Below are 25555 nucleotides of genomic sequence, written 5' to 3' on the forward strand. Positions count from 1 at the left end.
CATGAAGAACCGGCACTCGCTGCACCGACGCCGCACACAATGAGAACCCCGACCACGACGCAGGATGCCTTCAAAACGACGCCACCACTCAGAAGAGCTTCGACCACACGCCCCACTCGCGACTCGCATACCATGACTCGACGCCGAGAGCGACGTGCAATGCAAGAGCCAGGACCTCTGTCTTAGAAGTGACTATCGACGGCCGGAATGTTACCGCTCTAGTCGACACAGGAGCCGATTACTCGGTGATGAATGGAACATTCGCTGCGCAGCTGAGAAAAGTCACAACGGCTTGGGACGGCCCACAAATTCGCACCTCAGGGGGCCACCTCATTACGCCATCAGGACGATGCACAGCGCGAGTGACTGTCAAAGGACATACCTATCCTGCGACCTTTGTTGTTATACCGCAATGCTCCCGCGAAGTGATCTTGGGTATGGATTTCCTTAATGAACATCAGGCGATCATCGACCTGCGATCCAAGCTGATCACGCTTTCGACGGACGAAGCCATCGCTTCGATGAAAACTCGGGAAAATCACGTTGCCCTGAGTGTCCTGGAGGAAGAAGTGAGCGTCCCACCCAGATCAAGCGTTATCGTGACCGTAGGCGCCACGAAAGCCATTAACGCTGAAGCCATCATCGAGGGCAACATGCAGTTGCTCCTAGACCGAGGAATCAGCATCGCAAGAGGCAGCGCACATTTGCGCAATGGCCAGGCCGAAGTACTGCTGACTAACTTCAGCGAAGAATACCGGCACATGAACAGAGGAACGACGATTGCTTTCTTCGACGAAATATCCGACGTACGAGACTCCTTCGCCCTCTCCGACCCCTCCGCAGAAGATTCGCCTGACCAAGAGAACTCGCCCACTTTCGACATCAACCCAGCCCTGCACTGGAACAGACAAGACCAGATCCGCAATTTGCTTCAAAGCTACAGTAGTGTTTTTCGACATCGCCGAAGGTGCGACAGACGCCAATTGCCAAGCATCGCATTATGACGGATCAACACGTCCGACATCTCCGTCAAAGCCGCTACCGTGTGTCACCGCGAGAACGACAAGCCATCCGGGACCAAGTCGAAGAAATGCTTTGCGACGACGTCATCCAGCCTTCAAACAGCCCATGGGCGGCACCGGTTGTTCTAGTGAGAAAGAAAGACGGCGCACTTCGATTCTGCGTGGATTACCGCTGCTTGAACAACATAACAAAGAAGGACGTCTACCCCCTCCCCCGCATCGACGACACTCTGGACCGCCTCTGCAACGCCAAATATTTCTCATCGGTGGACCTCAAGAGCGGCTACTAGCAAATTGAGGTCGACGAAAGAGATCGCGAGAAGACAGCATTCATCACTCCGGATGGGCTGTTTGAGTTCAAGGTGATGCCATTTGGTCTCTGTTCCGCACCAGCGACGTTTCAGCGAGTAATGGATACAGTGCTGGCAGGCCTGAAGTGGCAAATTTGTCTGGTATATTTAGATGACGTCGTTGTCTTCGCCTCGAACTTTGAAGAGCATCTCAAAAGACTTCGAACAGTACTAGACGCAATCAAGTCGTCTGGCCTAACCTTGAAAGCAGAGAAATGCCACTTTGCTTACGAAGAGCTGCTGTTTCTAGGCAACATCGTTAGCAAGGAAGGAGTACGCCCAAACCCACAGAAAACAGCTGCTATTGAACAGTTTCCACCGCCGGCCGATAAGAAAGCAGTGCGCAGATTTCTCGGACTGTGCGCATACTACCGACGATTTGTGAAAAACGTTTCGCGCATCGCCGAGCCCCTGACCCAACTGACGAAGGCAGACGTGCCGTCTAAATGGGAAGCGCCGCAAGCAGAAGCCTTCAAGGAACTTCAGCGTCGATAACAGTCCCCACCGATCCTTGCGCATTTTGATGAAAACGCCGATACTGAAGTTCATACCGACGCAAGCAGCGTGGGACTAGGCGCCGTCCTCGTTCAAAAAAGCGACAGGCTGGAGAAAGTCATCGCATACGCTAGCCGTTCCCTTTCCAAGGCCGAGGCTAACTATTCGACAACTGAGAAGGAGTGGCTTGCCATCATCTGGGCTACGTCAAAATTCCGCCCCTACCTCTACGGACGGCCGTTCAAGGTGGTCAGCGACCACCACGCGCTCTGCTGGCTTGCCAATTTGAAGGACTCCTCTGGCCGACTCGCTCGATGGAGTCTGCGTCTCCAGGAGTTTGACGTCACCGTCGTTTACAAGTCCGGACGCAAGCACTCTGACGCCGATTGCCTCTCACGAGCCCCTGTAGATGCACCGCCGCCGGACGACGATGAGGACGCCTTCCTGGAACCCATCAGCCCCAGCTCTTTTGCTCAGCAGCAACGCTCGGACCCCGACCTAAAAGGCCTCATCGAGTACCTGGAAGGCAAGGTTTCTTCACCCCCCCCCCCCGCTTCATTCAAGCGAGGACTGTCTTCCTTCTGTGTGCAGAATGAGGTCCTTTTGAAGAAGAACTTTAAAGCGAACAAAACAGCCTACCTCCTTGTTGTACCTACATGTCTCCGCGAAGAAGTTCTACAGGCGTCCCACGACGAGCCGACAGCTGGACATCTTGGGTTTACTCGCACCCTCCGCCGCATTCAAGACAAGTATTACTGGCACCGACTGTCTGCCGATGTCGCACACTATGTGAAAACCTGCCGAGATTGTCAGCGACGAAAGACTCCTCCCACACGACCAGCAGGATTTCTGAGCCCCATTGAACCTCCCTCAAGGCCCTTTCAGCAGATTGGCATGGACTTGCTTGGCCCTTTTCCAACGTCAACAGCTGGAAATGAGTGGATCATCATAGCGACCGACTACCTGACCCGCTACGCCGAGGCGAAAGCTCTACCGAACGGAACAGCAGCAGAAGTCGCCAAATTTTTCGTGGCGTGCATTCTTCTTCGACACGGCGCCCCGATGTGCTCATCACGGACAGAGGAACAGCATTCACGGCGGAACTAACGCAATCCATCCTGCGCTACAGCCAAACCAGCCACCGGAGGACAACTGCATACCATCCGCAGACCAACGGAGTGACCGAGCGCCTGAACAAAACCATCGCCGATATGCTCGCTATATATGTCGATGCCGAACACAAAACCTGGGATGTCATTCTGCCTTACGTCGTCTTCGCCTACAACACCGCAGTGCAGGAGACCACCCAGATGACGCCTTTTAGGCTCGTCCATGGCAGGGAGGCCACGACCACTCTAGACGCCATGCTGCCCAACGTTACAAAAGAAGAGAACGTCGACGTTGCCGCCTACCTTCAACGCGCAGAAGAAGCTCGAAGGCTTGCCCGATTACGCATCAAAGATCAGCAGCGGTCCGACGCCAGACGCTACAACCTACGAAGACGCAACACGGAATACAAGCCAGGAGACCAAGTCTGGATGTGGACGCCCATTCGCCGCCGTGGATTGAGTGAAAAGCTTTTGCGCCGCTATTTCGGCCCGTACAAGGTTCTTAGTCGGCTGGGTGAACTGGATTATGAAGTCATCCCTGACGCAATGACTGCATCCCAGCGACGTCGCGTACGACCAGAAGTTGTCCATGTAGTCCGTCTGAAGCCGTATTATGCGCGCTAAAGACCGCTGCACTTCCATGCTCTATTTCCGCAAGATCCGTTTTTTTTCCTTACTAGTCGCATTATTTGTTTTAATGCATCGGGTTGATGCTTCTTTGAGAGGGGAGTAATACCGCGAATATTTGCAGTGTTTGTTCGTTTTTCAAATCTGCCGCCACATCACTTTATCGCTTTGTTTGCGACGCAAGACGCGACTAGATTTATCTCGATTGATCGCAGCCAGGCAGAGCTGATTCTACGTTGTTCCGGAATGTTATAGTAAGTTTGCGCTCTTTATCTCGAAAGTTCGCTATCAGCTTTAAATTCAGCACGGCCGACAGCGGCCGGCATTCTGTTCGACGACCGCCGAGCACGCTTGTCGCTTCGTCGCCGCCGAGTGATTCAGTCCATTTTGGGTGCAAGTCAGCCCAATAAATAGTTCTTTCAGAAGACCCTTTCGTCTGTCTTCATCGCTGCTTCGACTGCCGTCACCACTACGTGACAGTATGTTCAAAAGAAATAAATAAAAAATAATAAAACAAATAAATAACTTTCTCAGTAGCCTGAGGATCCGAACTAAGATGAAGTTTTGTTCAGCTGCTAAGATTTTGAGAAAACTTTGTAGCTTTTCTTTGCGACTGCACAGCTGAGGCCATGTCTATGCCTGACCGATGCCGATGCCTGACCGGAGGACCTGATGGTCTTGTGGTAGAGCATCCTCCTCGCATTCGGAAGGTTCTGGGTTCGATCCTCGGTACCGCCTGGGTACCTACCGGTTTTCTAATGGTTACAAGATTTCCGCCGGCTTGGCGCTCGGCTCTTCTAGGGCGAGGTGCTTGAGAAAGGGGTCTTAGACCAAACAGCTGCGTTGACGGGCCAGTGATTCGTTCCGCCGTCAAGCAACCCTAAACCCGCCTTATGTTGTAAACGCCCACTTGTGGCCTTTTTTGTGTGTGCATGCATGTGTATCACACGATTTAAATCTACTCAAGCATTTAGAATCCGTAATAGAATTAGTAAAATAAATCGATCCTTTTTTTTGTGTACAGTAATTTCATTTCCCCTCAAAAAGATGCATAGGAGCAAACCTTTTGAAGGTCGTCCACCTCAGCCCTAAAGCCTGTCAGAAGTCCCACGTCCAGTATGGCCATGCCCGTGATGTTTTTCGCCAGAGATCTGCAAGAGGACATGGGTTAAATGTCAGCGCTGGTGCGCAAAATCTGGGGATAAAATCAACCTGGCAGCGAACGGTCGTACCATTCACTTGCGCCTAGTTTCCTTTAACGCAACTCTAAAAGTATAAATTTACGGCAATTTAAGCGACCACTCGAAGATATTATTGCCAAATTAGAAGGTAAAGCAGCACAAACGGAAGAATATAGAGTGAGGTAATAGTTTCTGTTTTATACATCTACGTCGAAAAATGCACTTCAGTTCCAGGACAAAAACAAACAATCCAATTTCATCTGCGCGTTTCCATGCTAATGTCCGCTAGTTTGTCTTTGCCTCTCATATTTCTTTTTGCATTAATACAGCTCTCTAGGACGTTTCAGTGATGAGCAGTTATTTCTATCTCACGACAGTTGCTGAAAGAGACAAATGTTCAGGATTCACGTTCGCTGGTCTCTCCATTTTCAACAATAATTTCCGACTGGCCCACGGACATTGTGCTACCGGTCCGCGTTCACATTTTTTTCCAAGTTCACATTATTGCTTGCATCGTCAGCACACTTCTATGGCATTCGTAAGGTGGTAATACTATGTGGTAAGAAGGTTTAATTTCCCAAAGCTGGACAGATGCCGTAATGGAGGACTCCGGGTTAATTTCAACAGCCTGATTTTCTCTAAATTACAGTAACATTTCAAAGCACACAAATGTTTTTGTGTTTCGCCTCCATCTATATGCGGCCGCTGGTGTAGGGATTCTATCCCACCTCCTTGGGCTCAGTAGCTTACAGTACATTAAGTGCAGTACCATTTTCTATGAGAAGGATGAATGTGAAAACAGCCAGCGGCTTCTCTTGCTCTAAAAGCACTCGGAACCGCTTGTGAGGAAAGAAATGCCGTATTAATTCCTCTAGCAGAGTTTGCCAAAAGAAGATACTCTAGGTAATATAAAGGAATTCCGCTGACGTCAACATGAAGCTAACCGAACGGCTCTGTCGGACAGGCTTCGAACTAACATTTGGCAGCCCGTATTGCTTTCAAGCTTTGCAAGATAGCGCTATCAAAGAAGGACAAGCCATGGTGAAAAGGCGAGCGAGACCCCCCCTCCCCGCACCTCGCCAGAAGTTATAACAACAGACGCTCTGAATTCCCTTCTGCAGGCTCTCGCAATATATTCCGGCATGTGCACCTAACTCAGGATGCCAAATTTTGTTATCGAACCACGACGCGACGACCTTACCTGGCGCAAACTTCCATACGGTACCTGCTTTCCCTTTTCTGGCTTGTACCTGCATTGAGACAAAAGAAAAGAGGCAGCTAGTAAATGCACACGCTTCTACTCTAGGCAGACCAAGCATGGTCTTGGCTCTTAATTCAAAAGAATGGAATAAGTTTGAAAAAATTGGTTATTGAAATTTGAGATGTTAACGTAGCGCTAAACGAAGACGGGACTAGAGGTGAGACACGAAGGACAAGCGCTAGCTTTCAGCTGACGGTTATTGCATGATTACTTACTTCATTTACATAATGTGCATCTAAAATGCCTCTAATAGGGGGTCTACATGTGGAAAGATGCAATACAACCTGCAAAATTAATTGGAAATGAATGACAACAGCTTTAAATCATGATATTTTCGATGGAATTTTTAAAATGCGCGGTGCCGGTGTGGAGTGTAGCATCGGCAGGCTGGACATTCTAGCTGACTGCTTTCTGGAAGAAGGAAGAAAGCAGCTTCACAGTGGTAGATGGAGGAGGAGCATAAACGGCCTTAGCGTTACGGGTACCAAGCGAGTCCTGATGAGCTGGTTCTGAATCTGCGAGGTATAAGCGACAAAATTTGGTAAACAGTCTGTATGTAGATTTCGCGTCGTACCTCAATCTCAGGCAGGTTAGCTTTATATTTCACGGCAGAGACACTGTAGCGATAAAAATAATCCGAGTGGATGAATCTAAGTCAGCGGTTTTGTACTGACTGAAGTGCCTTCGTCGAGTAGAAAATGTGATGGTCCCATGCTACGTATGCATATTCCAGCTTAGCACGGACTAACAATCTGTAGGCGAGAGACAAAAAAAGAAGCTAATGGTAAATCACCTCGTAAGACAGGGCATGGTCACCTTCCTTAGAAATCTCTGTAATATGGGCGGACCTGGATTAGGTGCATATATGTAAACATCTTATGTTTGCAAAATAATGAAAACGAAAATAATACGTGATAGACACAAAGATACCGTGGTGCACTTGAAGTCTACACCAAGAAAAAAAATTATTTTTTCGATTACGCCATAGGTGGCTCACTGACACACACTATTCGATTCGTGCAATCGTGGACGCTTCCGCGATTTTTCATATTTGATTGCACAAAATCATCGTCCTCTCATAGAGAAGATGGCAAGCGGTTAACAGTGTGCCGTCAGATGGCCATCTGTACCACTGCACACTTCTTTTTTTTCATCGGCTGGTTTGAGCAATGAGGAACTTTACTTGTGATAGTAGAATTTTGTACACATTTCCCTGCCGACAGAGGGCAGAGTTTTGTTTGCTGGTACAGTTGGGCTCGCGCTTTCAGTCGAGACAGCTCATATCGCACAAAATCGGGAGTCTTTTTCGACCAACAACAGTACATTTAGGAGAGATCGTTGCCCTACCTTCTCCTGATTATAAACTTTTTGCAAGTACGAAAATAAAATTAGCTTTTTCTTCTCTCTTTCTTTTTTCGCTTATCATCTGCTCTCTGATCGGCTTCGAAGCATGGCACTGCTTTCTTTCTGCGGTGCAGACTTTCAGTACTAGGAACTATAAGATACTTCGGATATCCAGCCGCTTCCAAACGGGCCAACTGCAATGGAATACTTTCTTTGATTAGTCGCTTGAATGATTTACAATGAGCGTTAACTGGACAAGAATAATTGGTTTTTTTTTTTGGGGGGGGGGGGGAAAGGAAAATGGCGCAGTATCTGTCTCATATAGAAAGGCTCAATACCACTCTTAACAACTATGAGTGCGCAGAGCTGCACGGCAAAGGAGGTTTTCGGCTTCATAGGTTCACATACATTATACACGTAATTTAATTTAAAACGCAGCCGCCGTAAATCTGAAAACATTGTGCTGTCTTGCCTGGGCAGCTCACATATAAAAGTTGGGTTTGCTTTACGCTGCATCTCTAGCAACACAAAGCGCATTCTGCACAGATGTATTTGGATAGCAGTGATTCGTATAACCAGTACTTCTAAGCGCACTGCATTCGCGGGCAATGACAATATTTGTATTGATAACTAAAATATCCTTTCTTGATGCACTGGGTCGTTCTCGTTATGTCACGTAAGGAATGTCTATGGCGCTCATTGTGGTGAGACGTGACCTTTTGCCAGCCTTCGATTCAGCAGTGTCCAGTCAGTCAGGACAGTGCAGCACAGATGAAAGACTACAGCCGTATCGTGCCTGCTTTAGTACAATGCACACAGAAAGTCAAACAAGAAATCTTCAGGCAGGGAGGCTCAGCTGTCAAGTAAGGGCGCAGTACTGGCACAGAAAGTGTCAAGGTCCAACTGCCGCATAACTGGACGGACGCTGGGTCAGCACCTTTTGTGTGACTGACTGTACGCTAAGTTCGGGAATGAAAGTGGAAGAACTCTGTAGGAAACGGAAGGGAAGAAGAAAGTAGGGCTGAGGTATAGTAGACTAAAATGCACCTTCTGAAGCATTCGTCATGCTTCTATACGAATGCCAGGGGCGTAGCCAGCGGTGGGGGGGCTTATGGGGCTTCAGCCCCTCCCGAAATTTTTTCGAACTGTCGAACCAAAACAACCACCGGTGCCGGAAGTCATTCTGGATTTTGTCACCTACAATGACTTTTTCAGACTAGAAAAGACATTCTGGCGCGAACGGGCAATTACGGGCATAAACGGGCAATTACGAAAATGTATGACTATTCATACCGCAGAAATTTGTGCCGTTCATTGTAGCAGTTAGCATCATCATCAAATTACCATGCGAATACGAAAATTTTGAGGACATCAATAACAGATTTTGATTGACCTTGCTCATTGAAAGCCCTGCCCACGCGGTGTTTCCCAACCTACGCACTCGGATATTGGTTATATAAACTTGCGGCATCATCATTCGTGGCTTTCGTCTGTCCTTTTCTTTCCTTTTTATCAACCTGCTTTTACTTTTCATTTGAAGCAAAGGAATACCCTTCTGTAATTATGGGTGCAGAATAATTGTCGCTTGCGGGAAGTTAAAAAATACATACTTTCGTATTGATTTCTGCATTGTTCTTCTATTATTCTAACCATATGGTGCTGTCGCGACCGCAGCATGGCCCAAGTGCATGTCGCGACTTCTGATATCATAGTTTTGTTCTTGCCTGGATCGTCTGTCTTCCCGTGCGTAAAGTTTACTATCTGCGATTGCGCAAGATGTTTATTTGCTCTGTTTGACGCATTGTATGCAGTGACTTTTGCTTAGATACGTAGATTTAATGGAGACATACGTGTATTTAAATATCTTGTTGCGAGGTTTTGTGCATACATACAGTACCTTTGCTTCCAGTGACACTTTCTTGTCCTTTATCGATTTGTTTCTTCGCATTTATAATACTCTATTTTATCTTCGCACTTCTAATGTATATTTTGCAGAAATCCTCGTTTATACATGTGCTTGCTGTTGCGAATAAAATTTCGGTGCAATTACTCGCAATACATGACCGGTGACAGCTGCTGCTGCGCAGTACATTGGAACGAAGGACAACGTCATTGAGATTTTTCCCTGGCCGTTGGATATGTACAAAAATTTAAAGGTTCTTGAACGACAAAGATTCATTAAAATGTTTGTCCTCTGCTTGCTCATTTCATGTCCTTTACGTTTTTCACATCAGCGCCATGCACTGCATTGCTGGTTTCGGACTGATATAGTTTTAAACTTCGTGTGATATTTTCTTTACTAATTAAATACGCAAAAATATGGAGCCATTGGTATAAGTTATGTCTGCCACGATTTTTAAGGCATACAAATGCATTCTTTTATTCAAAGAATACATATTTCACTCGTCTAGACAGTGCATAGCGCTATCTAATGCACAATGACATTGTCAATGGCAATGCAGTTATTATTCTTGCGTTTGATTCCTCCACAAATTATATGAGGAGGCCGCCCTGCAACATGAGCCCCCCCCCCCCCCCCCCTTCCTCCCGAACAAAATTTCTGGCAACGCCACTAACCAATGCGTCAAGAAGGCTGCAGGTGGACAAAAAGGGTATTCATTTGGTAGTCCAGACAGAACTCACCGATCAAATCTGGTGATCGGTCGACCGTGACCGTGGCCCTCTGAAAGTTGACGGACAGGTCAAACTGAAAGAAATACGTAACGATATGAGTTCGCAGGGTATATGGTAGGGACAGCTGGTAGCGCACCGTTAAGGTTATAGCGCAGGGCTGTACAAAGGAAACGAACACAGGCGCAGCGCTTGGTTACACTCAGAACTTAATGCTGCCAAAGGGCAAAAATAGACTTATTAAAGCACACGCACACACATATACATATGACGTGGCGATAGCGAATCACATGATTAATATACTGCTGCAAAAGTTGGAGGGAAAGGGTGGCTGCAGCTGGTATGCAGGACAGGCCTTTGTTGTGCAGTGGACGTAGCTGAGCTCATAATAATGATGATGATGACCACAGAAGAATATCAGTGCTACAAGCGATTTCTTACAGCCTGGTCACGAGCACATGAGAGGCTCTGGTAAAGATCACCGTGACATACTGTACCTTGCAGAGGGTGTCCGAATGGACTGGGGTGACGTAGGTAGATAGATAGTGCAAAGTGGCCATCCCATTGCCGGTAACTTTAACGGAAACTGGCTGTTTTGGATCCTGAATCTGCAGAGTAAACAAGAACATATCAAGGACGTCTTCTAGTGGCTGTTCATGATGGCAACACTGGTGGCAGTTCATGATCCAGGGTTCATTGCGTACATTGTAAAATGTTCTTGCCCACCTCGCTTTGGTTGAAGGGATTTTGCACAAGTTGGCAAACAGACAGTATAAAACGACACAACGCGCGCACAGGCTTCAATAAACTATCGACCCTATAACAAATCTTCAGATTTTTTATTCCTTCCATGGTCCGCAAAGTTCGTTTTATGCACACACCGGCCCAGAACAATAGAGCGAACACTTCTTTGAGAGCAACCGACAGGTACCACCCGACAATGAGTGAAAGACACACACTTTGATGTGATCTCATGAAAACGTGATCCTAGAATATTCTTTAACACTGGATGAACAAACAAAAATAATTTTTTTCCTGAGTGCTAAAGAGCGTTATCTTCCATACTGGACCAAAGTGCTGGTAAAGTAACGCATGTGACATGGCGCCAGAAACTATAACAGGCGAAGCTTTTGCTGCAAGGTCAAAGGGTACATATGATTGCGATGGGACGTAGGTAATAAACGAATGCGGAAATAGGAAGGCTTTTAATTTTTATATACTTTACTGCATGGCTTCACATCGCGTTAGTGAAGAGAATGAGCACGTACCGTTATCCTGTTGCGCACGTCTGCGTTACGTCGATTAATGCGCAAGGTGCGACTGAAGACCGGCTGCCCCCGATTATCGTCCCTCGGCTCAACTTGAGTCACTTCGCAGGTCATGTCGATCTCGTCATCTCGAGCATAGATGGCGTACTTGGACAGCGCTTGCAACGCGACCACAGTGTCCTGTTAAAACGATGTAGGAAGAGGCTGTAATTACAAAGCACTGCTTAAAAATTATTTTTGCCAACAGCGTCCACTTTATTCGGAGTTGTGAACCCGCCTTTTCCGGACAATAAATATGCTTCAGATTCGTCTTGGTGGCTCAGTGTCTTTGGCGTTGGGCTACTGATCCCTAGATCGCGGAATCGAATAGAGACCACGGTGGCCGCATTTCGAGGGACGCGAAATGCAAACGTACCCGCGTGCTATGGGGCGTCAGTGCAAGTTAAAAATCCGATGTGGTCGCAGTGAATCCAAAGCCCTCGACTACAACTTTTTTATAGCCCAAGGGCACTTTTGGATGATCAACCCATTACACCAATAGTACTTCATATTAATTACGAATTTGGAGACCTTGTATCTGTGACAAAAAAAAAGGGTGGGGGGGGGGGGGGGGCAAAATGCCTTTCACTCTTAATGAAATGCTTGGCCGAGCTGAAGGCCCCAAATATAGATGAGTCGTGATAGTGAAGTATGGATAACTGGTACGCTCGAATGTTAGAGTTGGCAATAACAATTAATTCTTAACAATTTCACGAGGGCGTCGTAATTATCGTAACTCAGCTTCACAAGACAAGAGTTGAAAGTTGTCCAAGCTTACGCATCTGCATCCACTCATGATGACAAGATGGTCAAAAAGTTCTATGAAACCGTTGAATTGGCAGTGTGTAAATACAAACACTGTGCACTGTACTTATCGGCGACTTCAGTGCCAATGTAGGAAAGAAGAGGGCAGGTGACCAGGCAGTAGGAGATGATGGTATAGGTTCTGAGAATGGTAAAGGGAGCGATTAGTAGAGGTAAGTTGCTCAACGAAATAGCTTACGAACCAAGAGTACCTTCTCCCGAAAGCGGAAGAGTAGGAAGTGGTCTCGAAGGTCTCTAAAAATGAATAGCCTGCATATTTGTGCATCTGCCCTGGCATCGTGTAGAATATGGAAGTGCTAGGCAAGGCGAAATGTATCGACCATGAGATGGTGGGGCCTCAAATTAGCCTATATATGAATAGGGAAGGGCGGAAACTAGGGAAGAAGAAGCACTATAACCGAGCTAGCTAGCGGTACGAAAGAAAGTAGAGGAGTTGAAGATATCTTTGAAGAACACATATTCCGCTTTAACCGAAGGCGATAACCTAAGTGTAGAAGCAATTAAAGGTAATCTTACCAAAATTATCCCACAATTCGTGCAAGAATTATGGGTCAGATATACATGACAGTGGCTCGCTCTGTCAGGAGTCGAAAATCCTAAGAAACGCCAAATCAACGAAGCCTCGAACCCCACAGATAAAAACGAAATGGAAAAGCCGTCACAACTAATATACAAGATTAAGGGGAGCGACATGAAGAAGTATAGTATGGAGGGGATCGAGCATGCTCTGAAAAGCGGAGGCAGCCTAAAAGCGGTTAGCAGGCAACTTGGCATGGGCAAAAATCACGTGTAGATATGTGCGCACTAAGAGACAAGGAAGGCAATGCCAATACCAATTTTGATGAAATAGTTAGAAAAGCATAGGGACCCTACAAAGATATGTACAGTAGCCGAAGTAATCAGGAAGCCAACTGCATGAGCCGCAACTTCGAGAAAGGTGATAAATCACCGGTAACGAAAGAAGAAGCACATTAGACCTTACAGGCAATCCAAAGCGGAGAAATGGAACGAAAGAATCAATCGAACAACTGCAATGTTCTGAAGGACAGTGGAGACATGGTGCCAGAAAGACCTTCCACCGTATACTCAATGCCTGTAGACTCCAAACGTGCCAGAAGCTTGGAAGAACGCCAAATCAATGTTAATCCGTAAAGAATTCGATGTCAAAGACGTAAGAAATTACAGACAGATCGGGTTACTGTCAGATGCTTAAAATGCATTTACCAATTAATCGTCCATAGAACTATAGTAGCTTTACAATTCACTCATCGAAACAACCAGGCTGGCTTTCAGATATAGTGGCATGCAATAAGCTACATTCACACCATAAGTTAGGCGATAGGGATATGCGCAGAAAATCACAATACTTTATACCTACATGGCCCTCATAGGTTACGAGGATGTATTTTATTCAGCCGAACATCAATCACCGTGCAGGCATAGTGTAACCAGGATGTAGAAGAGGAATGTATGAAGGCAAGTCCAAGAAAAATGCCTACTGCGGCTGCACAGTGACCACAATCCTTCATAGGAAAGTTTATAAAATCCCAAACGGGAAGTTTGTCAGTAGAGAGATGACTTAGGATAAAATTAAATTTAAAATTTGGCTGTGGTTTAGCTCTGGTTAAACCTGGAGTGACGCGATGGCTACAGCTGGCCGAGTGGGACTTGCTAAGTTGAATTGCAAAGTCAGTCTTTCGCCGCTCCGTTTCCCTGGGCGTTCCTTCTTCACCGTCGTCCTGCTTGACACGGCGCATGCGCACAGCTGTTGCAGCTCGGTTTAGCCGACGCGCCGCACCGCCGGCAGCAGTAGCTGCTCCGCACCACGTGGCTGGTCACGTGACCAACCACGTGACGGTGGCGGTGCCGGCCCCCCTCACGTGCCGCCGCCACGGTCACGTGCCACCGTCACGCTGAAGGCTCGAAATGCTACCATAATGTAGCTATCGCTACAAAATTACTAATCTCTGATTTGCAGATGACATTGCCTAGCTATAAGCTCAGGGTACGAATTAGAGAATTTTGAGGACCAGAAAAGGCAGAGCGGAACGGTGGATCTCAAGACTAATAGTGTAAGCGCGACATTCTGGAAACGGGATAGCAGTTTACAATAGGAGGCGTTGCACTGGTAGTCATTACCGGGACTAATCTACGCCGATGATGGCTAATGGCTGACACGGAAAATTTACAGAACTTGATAGACATATGTGGTACAGAGGGAGATAGATTAGGTTTCAAGTTTAGTAAGGAAAAATCTGCAGTCATGATATTTAATGATGAGGTCAGCGAGCATAGAATACAGGAGTTCACGCTAGAAGTAGTGGAGGAGTACAAGTATCTTGGGGTGCGGATAAATAATGGTGGTGATTATCTGACAGACCATGAAAAATATGTAAGAATAAAGCTAGCAGGAATGCAGCTGTCATGAAAAATAGGGCACTGTGGAATTACAATAGGTATGAAGTGGTAAGAGGGATCTGGAAAGGGGTGATGGTTCCTAGCCTGACTTTCGGTAATGCGGTCCTGTGCATGAGACCAGATGTTCAAACAAGGTTAGAAATTAAACAACGTGGCATAGGGAGGCTAGATTTGGGAGCACATGGCAATACACCAAATCAGGGGGTACAGGGTGATATGGGATGGGCGTCGTTCGAGAGCAGAGATGCTAGCAGTAAGATAGGTTTGAGGAGCGATTGAAAAAAATTGGGGAAAAGTAGTGGGCTAGGAAAGTTTTCAGATACCTGTATATAAGGAATGTTGATACGAAATGGAGAAAGCGAACTAGAAAATTGACAAGCAAATATCTGGACAGAAGTAGGGGGGCAAATCAGCAATTATCGGTTAAGAAAAAGGTTAAAGGAACTGAGAGAGCTCTGTGGGAAACAGGGATGCTGACGAAATCATCACTGGGAAATCCAACAGGAAATTGCCAAAGAAAATATCTATGATAATTGTAGGGGAAGCTCTTTGTTGTTTGAGGCCAGAACGGGAGTTTTGCGGACTAAGACATATAGAGTCAGGTACCACGAGATAGACACGTTGTACGTTGCGTGCGGAGAGGAGGAGGAAACGGCTGAACACTTGATACTCTTCTGTAAAGGGCTTCACCCTACAGTGGAAAGCAGCGGGACTGATTTATCCAAGGCATTGGGGTTTAAGGACAGTGAAGGGACAGTAGATTTTAAGCGGGTAGAAATAACCAAGCGAATGTCATCTGATTGGTGGCTAAAATCAAGACAAGAGTAAAATTTCATAAGTCATGGCTAGGTGGCTTGAGCCACCGCCTGATTTAAAGGGTTCAGCCGTATCCATCCATCCATAAGCGGAGAAATCTACTTTGGGCAGGTAGTGACCTCAGATCCAGATCATGAGTGTGAAATAGCAGGAGAGTAAGAATGGGTTGGAGTGCATTTGGCAGATACTGTCAGATTCTGAATAGCAGTTACCATTACCCGTTTGAAGGAAAATATACAGGGTATTTCGCCTCAGATTTTACAGAATTTTAAAAATAGGCCTTTTGAATTAGAAGAGCGCTTTCTTTTCGGCACAGTATTGTCAGCGGTGTAGTACATCAGAATATAGCTAAGATATGCAAACTAGCAGACTGGCTAGCTAATATTAAATAGTTAACTTTTTAGCTGTTACTGTTGTAGCCAGACCGGCAGTTGGGCGAACAACGAGTTTATTGCGGTTGACCAAGTCACATATATACAGAAGCAAACGTGACGTAATAGATCCTGTGATTACGGGGGCTCGGTGACGACTGCAGATTCAGCCGTGCTACATCTCCCCTTTACAAGGGCACAAATTAATTATGCCTTTCAGGTTGCGGGTATCGACGGGGCTTGTGGCGAGTCCTCGTGCTTCTGCGCAGCTCTTGAGAGGGGTGGTCTTCTGTGGGGCAGTCTTCGGGAGCCGTTGCTGGACTGTCTTCTCGATGGTTCGTTAAGTCCCGCAGATGTTCTCTTGTGCGTCTGATTTCTTGACCATATTCCGTTCCCAGGATCGCTGAACGGGGCGTGTTGGCTGGCCTCAAAAGAAGAGCAGGCGACCAGGTTCGCTGGAGGGTGTCGTATGTAGTGACTGGCTGCCCTGGAGACAGTGGTGGTAGGTGCCTCGTTCCGTGGTTATAGTAGACCTTCTGGCGGTGACGGATCTCCTGGAGCCTGCTGTGAACGGCTTTGCTTGATACTGCCTCTGGTACTAGGTGACTGGTGGGCACGGGCAGAAAGGTCCTGGTTTGCCTCCCCTGAGTCTCTGCACAGGTGACTTTAGAATATCATCTCTGGGGTTGTTGAGTCATTCGAGCAACACCATATCAAAGTAAACTCGGTTACGTGAACATTTCTTTAGAAGCTCTTTGGCCTCCTGTACCGCTTTTCCGTCATACAATTAGAGCGGGGATGATACGGACTTGACGTAACATGGGCAACGCGTAGCTGCTGCAGGAAATCTGAAAATCCGGCTGCTGAATTGTGGGCCGTTATCACTGCAGAGCTTAAGCGGTAACTCATGTGTGGAGAAAAGCTCAGCGCACCATGACGTCAGAGCGCTAGCAGTGCTCTGACGGAGTTCGCGGATCTCAAAAAAGAAGGAATAAAAGTCCGCAATTACGGCAAATTCACGACCCTCATGGAAGAACAGGTCCATGCTAACGAATTCCCAGAGCAGCTTTGGGATGTCGTGGCAGTAAAGAGGCATTTCCGCGTTCCGCGGCTGGCATTTTTGGCAGACAGCGCAATTTTTGCTAAACTGCTCTATCTCCTGTGACATATTTGGCCAGTACATGACGTCTCTTGACCGTCCCTTCATCTTCTCCGCTCCCGGGTGCGCAGCGTGAAGCTGCAGCATAATTTCTCGCTTTTTTGAAGATGGTACGATTACCTAGTTGCTGCGAAAAAGAAGACCGCTTTGCGTGTGCAGCTCTTCTTTGTAGGACCAGTACGGACGCACATTTTCCGGTACATCGCCTTTCTCTGGCTAGCTTGTTTCGGCGTAACCTCGAAGCTTCGCAAGAACAGAATCTCCATTGGTGGCCGCAAGAAGTTCCTTCAGGCGCTGTTGCGAAGCCGAAATGTATTCAAGCACATTTACTTGAAATTGCTCAGTTTCTTCTTGCATGAGTTGCTTGCTAGGGAACCTAGATAGGGCATCAGCCAAAAACAGCTCTTTCCTTGGCTTGTAGATCAGCTTAATAGGATATCGCTGCAAAGTCAAACGCATGCGCTGTAGGCGAAGCGGACACTGATATAGTGGCTTGCTGGATATCGGTACCAAGAGGCGGTGATCAGTTTCAACAGTTACACTTTCCTGGCCGAAGAAGTAATCGTGAAACTTGATGCAACCATGCACAATTGCCAAAGATTCTTTCTCAATTTGTGCTTAGCGTTGCTGCGCCTGTGTTAGTGAGCGTGACGAGAAAGCGACGGGGCGGCCGTCTTGGATAAGCACTGCACCAACTCCCATTTGGCTCGCGTCGACCGAAAGGGTGACCGGCTTAGTTGCATCGAAAAAGAAAAGGATTGGTGCGTTCACTAAGCTCTGGCGCACACATTTCATAACTTCGCTGCTGAGCCTCGGTCCAAACCCATGCAATGTCTTTGCGCAGCAAAGTTCTCAGTGGGGCAGTCATGATGGACATGTTAGGAATGAAACGTTGCACATAATTCATCATGCCCCGAAAGACTTGGAGTTCCTTACTGTTCTTTGGCTCTTTAATTTCCAGCATGTCCTTCACTCGACCTGGGTCCAGGCAGAGGCCTTCTGTGCTAAGGATGTGCCTTAGGTAGCGGACTTCGGGCTGCATTTCTTGAGGTTAAGCTTCAGGTTGTTTTCGAGACAGCGTGCCAACAAAAGCGACAGGGGGTGGCCATGCTCCTCTTTGCCTTGTCAGATGGAAGGGGGGGCAGCGGTACAGTGCTGTCCCCCTGTGAGAGTCCAGATCTCAACCGACCATCATCACTCAAGCGCAACCCCGGGCAAGGCCTCCCACACCACAAGGGTGAGGGGGGTTTTTTGTTTTGGGGAGCGGGCGTTTCCCGGCCATGGGGTTCTTGCAATCAGGCTCGTCTCCACCGAGGGGTGCGTGTGATGCCAGTGCACCGTGTTCGCACCGCCCCGGTGGATCAAAGCCCGACGCGAGCAAGTCTTCTAATACTTGATCTTGAGGTGCTTGGTGCCTTCTTCTTCGAAGATTATTCGTGCGGCCCCAAAGTAGTATGTCATCCATTACGACTGCTACGCACGGTAAGCCTTTCAGCAAGCGATGCATAGCTGCTTGGAAGATTTATGGAGCTGACGCCATGCCGAAAGGCATTCGGAGAAACCGATAGCGCCCATACGGCGTGCTCAGGGTAGTTTCGTGAGCGACACGAGCAGGAACACAGGAGCGCGTGCCCGATAGCCTCGAACCCCACTGGCAGCGCTTGCTGAAAGGCTTACCGTGTGTAGCAGTCGTAATGGATGACATACTACTGTGGGAAAAAAGACGAACTGCGCAACAAGAACACGGACGAAAGGGAGGCAGACACACACTAACGCAGACCTGGACTGACATGTGGCCACGGCGATGAGACAAGTGCATGAGATCGCTGCATTTGGCCTTGTTTGGGTACATAGAAAAGAGCCCGTGGTACTAGAAAGATGTTTCAACAGGACTTGTCGACATAATGCAAAAAAGACGAACTGCGCAACAAGAACACGGACGAAAGGGAGGCAGACACACACTAACGCAGACCTGGACTGACATGTGGCCACGGCGATGAGACAAGTGCATGAGATCGCTGCATTTGGCCTTGTTTGGGTACATAGAAAAGAGCCCGTGGTACTAGAAAGATCGACAAGTCCTGTTGAAACATCTTTCTAGTACCACGGGCTCTTTTCTATGTACCCAAACAAGGCCAAATGCAGCGATCTCATGCACTTGTCTCATCGCTGAGACAAGTGCATGAGATCGCTGCATTTGGCCTTGTTTGGGTACATAGAAAAGAGCCCGTGGTACTAGAAAGATGTTTCAACAGGACTTGTCGACAAGTCCTGTTGAAACATCTTTCTAGTACCACGGGCTCTTTTCTATGTACCCAAACAAGGCCAAATGCAGCGATCTCATGCACTTGTCTCATCGCCGTGGCCACATGTCAGTCCAGGTCTGCGTTAGTGTGTGTCTGCCTCCCTTTCGTCCGTGTTCTTGTTGCGCAGTTTGTCTTTTTTGCATTATGATCAACCAACTAGCCCGACAAGTCCTGTTGACTACTGTGGGGCCGCACCAAAGAGGAGCATGGCCACCCCCTGTCGCTTTTGTTGGCACGCTGTCTCGAAAACAACCTCAAGCTTAACCTCAAGAAATGCGGCCCGAAGTCCGCTACCTAGGGCACATCCTTAGCACAGAAGGCCTCCGCCTGGGCCCAGGTCGAGTGAAGGACATAGTGGGTAATGCTCGCGCAGCAGCACTTTATTAAGCGCTGTAGGGTCCAGGCAAATTCTAACGTTGTCCTTCTTAACAACTGTAACCATATGGCTGGACCACTCCGTAGGCTCGGTTACCTTTGATATGACACCTTGTCCTGAAGAGCCACAGGAACTCGTGTTGCTGGAACGACGACGCCCACCGAGTCTGGCTTGAGCTTCACGTCGTACTCGAAGTCTTTTAGCTGCCCGAGTCCCTCGAAGACGTCTGAAAAAGGTTGCGCTTGCGGGTACAGTTCCTGCTGTATGTTTTGCATACGGTATATGAAGCCGAGACTTTCAGCTGCTGCACCACTCAAAGTGGCAGGGACGTCTTGTTCGACAATAAAAAAAACGTTTGTTCCTTGGTTCTGTCATTTGCTGAAAGCATCAATTGGACTTTCGCATGCGCGGCCGTTCTGTGTCCAATAAATGCTGTGAGCTTGACATTGCAGGCTTGTTGAGGCTTTTCTGGCAGCTTTGCAACGTCTCTTCTTGAAATGGCACAGCAATTGGCGCCCGTATCTAGCTTGCACATGATGGGATGGCCCTCATTGCAGACCGTTGCGCTCCAGTGATCGGTGGTTATCGCACCGATAGTCAACGCTTGCAGAAAAAATCAGTCGTTTTCGGCTCGTAACTCGAGCATTTGTTGGTTGGCGCTGCGCGGAAACTTGGAGGACTTGCACTCTCGAGCGAAATGGTTCAGCCTTCCGCACTTCCGGCATGTTTTTCCTTTCGCTGGGCACGTGTCACTGCGGTGCATTTGACCCCCACATTTGTAGCAAACGTATTTTCTTGTTGCTACCGCGTTTACTGCGGTGCCTTCGCTGGCGCCCATAGCCCCACTTATCTCACGAAAGTGCTCTTTGCCTTGTTCTTGCGCGCGGCAAATGTCGACCGTCTTTTGGTACGTTGGGTTTCCCGCGATCATTCTTTGCTGTAGGCTCCTATCCTGAGTGTCCAAAATGATTCGGCTACGCAACATGCGGTCTTCAAGGTCCTGAAATTCACAGTTCTTCGCTAACATACGGAGTTCTGTTAGCCACTCGTTAAACGTCTCGCCTTCCTTTTTGTTCCTTGAACCGAAACAAAATTCTTGGACTGTTAAGTTCGTTGCGGCCTTTTAAAGCTCCTCAAATTTCTTAACCAAAACTTCAACGTCATTTCTGTTCTCCGCTTCCTCGAACTTGAAGGTACTGTACGACTTCCGAGCCTCTTCGCCTATATGGTAACTAGCAACGTGGCTGATTGAACGTATTTTGACTGCTTGTTCAATTGCGTAGCTGTCGAAAATAGCAGAAACTCACTTTTCCAAGTTTTCCAGGGAGTCCGAGGGTCGTGCGATGCATCCATAGGCTTCGGGGGCGGTAGTGGCGCGGACGCCATCGCCATATCGGCTGGGTTCCGCTGCCACCATGTAGCCAGGCCGGCAGTTGAGAGAACAACGAGTTTATTGCGGTTGACCAAGTCACATATATACAGAAGCAAACGTGACGTAACCGATCCCGTGATTACGGGGGCTCGGTGACGACTGCAGATTCAGCCATGCTACAACTGCTATGTTAGGCCCCCTAATTGTGGAAAGGCGTATAGCTAACCGTAATGAATATTCACATCAGTTTTAGAATTTTAAAAACGTGACCCTCGGCGGTGTGGCGGCACAAAATTTGGCTATTTAGACCAGTTACGCGCACTGGAGAGGTTGATTTGCCTGCAAGCTTCTCGAAAGCGCATGTATTTTGGCGTCATGTAGCCAAAATTCGTTGGGCTACAGCTCCGCGGGTAACCGCGTTTTCTTTCGAAATAAAAAAAAACTGATATAATATTAATTACGGGGGGCTACATGCCCCTCAGTAATTCAGAAGCCTAACAGCAATAGTTAGAAAGTTCGCTTCAATATTAGTTAAACAGCCTGCTAGTTAGAACATCTTAGCTCTATTCTGATGTACTACGTCACTGATAATGCTATGTGGAAAAAAGCGCCCTTCTAAATTCCAATAGCGTACTTTTAAAAGTCGTGTAAAGTGTTAGCTGAAACACCCTGCATAACAGTTTGTCTTTCCGATACTCACATAGTGGGCAGAAGTATGGCGACTAAGAAAAGGCGTTGAAATTAAACTAAGAATAGCGCGGCAAGATTTGGAAACGAAGACAATTGGCTTAATGTTAAGAAACAGGAAGAAAGCTGAGTGGGTCAGGAAACAAATGCGAGGTAGAGATATCGTAGCCGAAATTAAAAAAAAAGGCATTGGCACGGCGTGTTAAACGAAGGAAAGATAACCGATGTTTCTTAGGGAATGGGGTGGGTTTCCAAAGTGGGAAAACAACAGTGGGCGACAGAAAGTTTGGTGGGTGGGTGAGGTTAGGAACTTTCCACGGATGTGGTGGTCACAGCTCGCGCAGGAAAGGGTGAACTCTGTCCTTACCGCGAAAAAGTGATCGATTTTAACGCGATATCGTCAAAGGCCCCGTGTCGCAGAAAAGCCGGCGTCGTCGTAGGCGTCGGCCATGAGCGAAAAATCTCAGAAGCATTAATGAATAAAACCGGGTAGGAAATTGGTCGAGTTGGGGAATCGAACCAGGGCCTCCGGAGTGCGACAGGTGCACGCTAACCACTCCGCCAAGCCAGCTCGATTATTTAGAATGAACAAAGATGCGTCTAGTGAATATGTTGTTGTCTTGGAAGGGCGCTTTAGAGACATGTACTGTGGTGCATATTAGTATTTATGAGCATGGAAATTACAGAAGTCGCAGTTAAGCCAGTAGCGAAGTACGTTTCCGCTACTTTTCCTCTTCGCTTGGCGCGCACGTAGCGCCATCAGGCGGCGCCCACTAAATACACTCCCTCCTCCTCCTCGTCGCAATGTACGCCACCGCCCCAACGATATCGCGCGGCGGTAGCGCCTCCCGCTCGTCTCATTCGGGCGCAGTGGGGCCGAGCGGGGACGCAGGATTCACGCGGTGAGCGTAAGGCGTGTTCACCACGAAGATTGCGGCCTGCTGCCCGTTCGTTCGGCGCGGAAGCTATGCTGGCGTTCGTGGCATCGGGTTGGTCGAGAATGATGTTCCGACGAACTGCGACTCCAACTTGAGTCCCGCGTGTTTCGGCAAGGCGCCTGGCAGCGCTTCTTCGTGGTTAGCCACTCCGCGCGTCCGTTTCACCGTATGTAGCATCAGCAGCATCAGGTTCACGCTGCGTCGAAGGCGTTGGCCGTGAGAAAAAAATCCCGGAAGGATTAATAAATAAAGAAGATTAGCAAATAGGTCTAGGTAGGGAATCGAATGTAGGGATCTATGAATGTAGAGAATGACCTTCTGCATATATGGGAATTAACCCATTACGCTATCGCGCATACCCTCAAGGTGGAGCTTGAGTGTCCCCTCAAATTTTTATCTTAATTTCGGCTAGAATAACTCTACCACGCGTTTGTTCCCTCACCCACTCTGCTCTATTCCTGTTCCTTAAAGTTAAACGAATAATTTTTCTATGGAAAAGAAGATGGCTTGTTCAACTCTATGAAACAGGAAGAGAGCAGACTGGATCGAGAAACAAATTCGAGGTAGATATATTCCAGGAAAGTTAAAGATATCCTATGGAAAAAATATCACGCATCATGAGGTCAAACTCACTTGCAGTTCTACTTTTGGAAATGTCGCTGTGTGAAGATGTGTGACGTGCAAAAATTTGCAACAATTTTACGGCCTGGATTAAATTCCCTTTCAATTCCTGTAGGCTATCTATAGCTTTCTAAAAAAATAGGCTTGATGTCTTCTGTACTTACCTGGGTGGTGTCTAAGGACCCACTGGGGTTCATGCGTAGATTGAGCCATTTAACAAGATCGGTGATGGTGTTTCTGCTCTCGCCAGCGTTGAGTAGCGCCATGAGCGCGTACGACGTGCCCAGCACCGACAGGGTATCGCTGCAGGCGGGAACGTATAATCCACCAGCTGTGCGCCAGAAAAAGAAGTGGGGAGGCTTTAATATCCAAATTTTATTTCGGATTAGCCAATAAGAAGCTTTGATTATCGAATTAACAGTGCCTCATACGACAGACATGTGCGACATAGGATAAGGTTAATACGTCATTTCAACTCTTTCCAGCTTTTTCTCGGCTGTTACGAGATGTTTTCTTATTTCCATTTTCCTTTTGTGTCAGGGAAATTGCTATACCACTAGCGACAAGCGCTAGTGGTACAGCAGCAGGCTCAATGGCTTGTTGTGCGGTGTTTGAAAGCTATCACGTAACCCTAATGGCGCATAACAGTGCAGTCCATGTGGGCGGCGGGGGAGCGCCGTGTGCGGTCGTGTGGCCATGGCACTGACTTGGTTCATGTGGACGTTGGAGTCTCTATTTCCCCTAGTTCAGGAGAGTCAACCGACTGCCGTTTTCGTGGGCAGGAAAGGGGCGCTTAGTGGTGTTCAGACGCGCCAGAAGTTATTTTGCATTAGTTAGTGTTTGGCACAGTTTCGTGTCTTGCTCCAATTCTCTTCACTTTCTAACCTTGCTTGGAGCCTTGCACACGATGCTCATGCTGCTACTCGCTGCCTCTCTCCGAGCGCACTGCCTTGTACGCGAGCTGCAGTTCCGCTGTTAGCCCTGATGGGCCGCGTCCATTCCTCGTCTGGACCCACCACCTGGCGACATTATGAGCCTGCGACTTCCGTATACGGAAGTAGTCTTGACTACTTCCCCGAGTTTTCCAGCCCCACAGTACGCCGCTGGAACACCTCGGTCAACTTGTTTGCCTTCGTGCGACAGGAACCCAATCCTCGCAGCTTGTCTGTGTTCGTGAGTGATTTCAAGTTTAATTACGAGGGTAGCCTTGTAATTCGGGTGATATGTCGAAGGTTGGGGTCGCCACGGCACTCACATTCTCTTGACGCATGTTGTTCGCGCACCTTGGGGTCATATCACAGGTTTGTCACGCACGCGCTGCTACCCGTGAGTGATAGTCAGTTTTGCGCGCGTCCGTCTACATTCTAATACGCCCGCATCATTCCGCTTGCCACCGCCTGTCCTCGGACAGTGAGGAAACCTTTCGAAGATTGGGCAGTTCTGAGAGGCGCGCCTCGTAAGCGGAAAACGCGGCAGGGCTATCGGAATGGGGGCGTTGGCGGCGTGAACGAAGAGTTGAGAGCGCGTTGTTTCTCACAGAGCAATCACAAGACCATGGATAAGGCTGTTACAGAAAAAATCACAGAAGATTATGATTATTCTTAATGCGAAATTTAAGCCCAGCTTTTCAGGTGTTTTGATTGGAACTGCGGCACGGGTTGAGCAACGGCGCTGAACGTTCGCGCCGCGTCTGTTCATCCCTTCGCGCCAAAGCAGGGGCGAATGTACACATAGCGTCTGCGGTACAAACGCTCTCACCCTCCCACACAGGCTCGCGTCGCCATTGGTCAGGTAGAGGAGGGAGTTTCCAGAGGTTTCGAGTTTCTCCTCTCCGACCCGGGGTCTTTGCGCGTGAGCGAAGTGGAGAGGACATCCTAAAGCATTCAAAAGGTTACGTGCTCTCCATGGGTAAACAGGTGTTGTTTCTCCAAGCTTTTGGGTGCTTCTGCGGCTCGCTTGGGCGTGATTCCTATTGCACCGAGGCGACTTTCGGCGCGCTGTGGCGCATGGCACGTAAGACTCTGGCGCCATCTCTGAACGAGTGGCAGCACTCTGTGCGCCCGCACGCGCGGTTACCGATTTAAATGATTGTGGCTCTACTGCTATGCCATAAGGCGAGCTTCTTCTAAAACTTCAAGAGTGATTGGTTTCTTGGAGAGCGGCTCACAATTTAAGCACCTCTGCAGCTATTACGTTTAGCACAGCACCACAGAAACAAGTGTCCAGTTAAGAGCGCACTGAATACCGATACTACACGTACCATAAGATAAGCTGAGCACAAGGCCCGGCGAAAGCTTGTACCCATTAGAAAATCAGTGGGTGGTCGGCAGCACTGCTGT

At 48.0% G+C, this 25555-nt stretch overlaps 1 protein-coding gene and 1 pseudogene across 1 annotated transcript in view; both read right to left on the reverse strand.

Moving 5' to 3' along the window:
* The window catches only part of LOC144124380 (complement C3-like), a 103893-nt gene that overhangs the window by 14230 nt on the left and 64108 nt on the right, over positions 1–25555 (reverse strand). The window contains exons 20-25 of the mRNA XM_077657008.1: positions 23381–23547; positions 11289–11468; positions 10518–10628; positions 10033–10096; positions 5986–6034; positions 4667–4754 (exon numbers count right to left, since the gene is read on the reverse strand). Coding sequence (XP_077513134.1) covers positions 4667–4754; positions 5986–6034; positions 10033–10096; positions 10518–10628; positions 11289–11468; positions 23381–23547 — 659 coding nt within the window. The remainder of the gene's footprint in view (positions 1–4666; positions 4755–5985; positions 6035–10032; positions 10097–10517; positions 10629–11288; positions 11469–23380; positions 23548–25555) is intronic.
* LOC144122851 (uncharacterized) lies at positions 15961–20990 on the reverse strand (annotated as a pseudogene).

The sequence above is a fragment of the Amblyomma americanum genome, chromosome 3 (assembly GCF_052857255.1).
Source record: "Amblyomma americanum isolate KBUSLIRL-KWMA chromosome 3, ASM5285725v1, whole genome shotgun sequence".
NCBI lineage: Eukaryota > Metazoa > Arthropoda > Arachnida > Ixodida > Ixodidae > Amblyomma > Amblyomma americanum.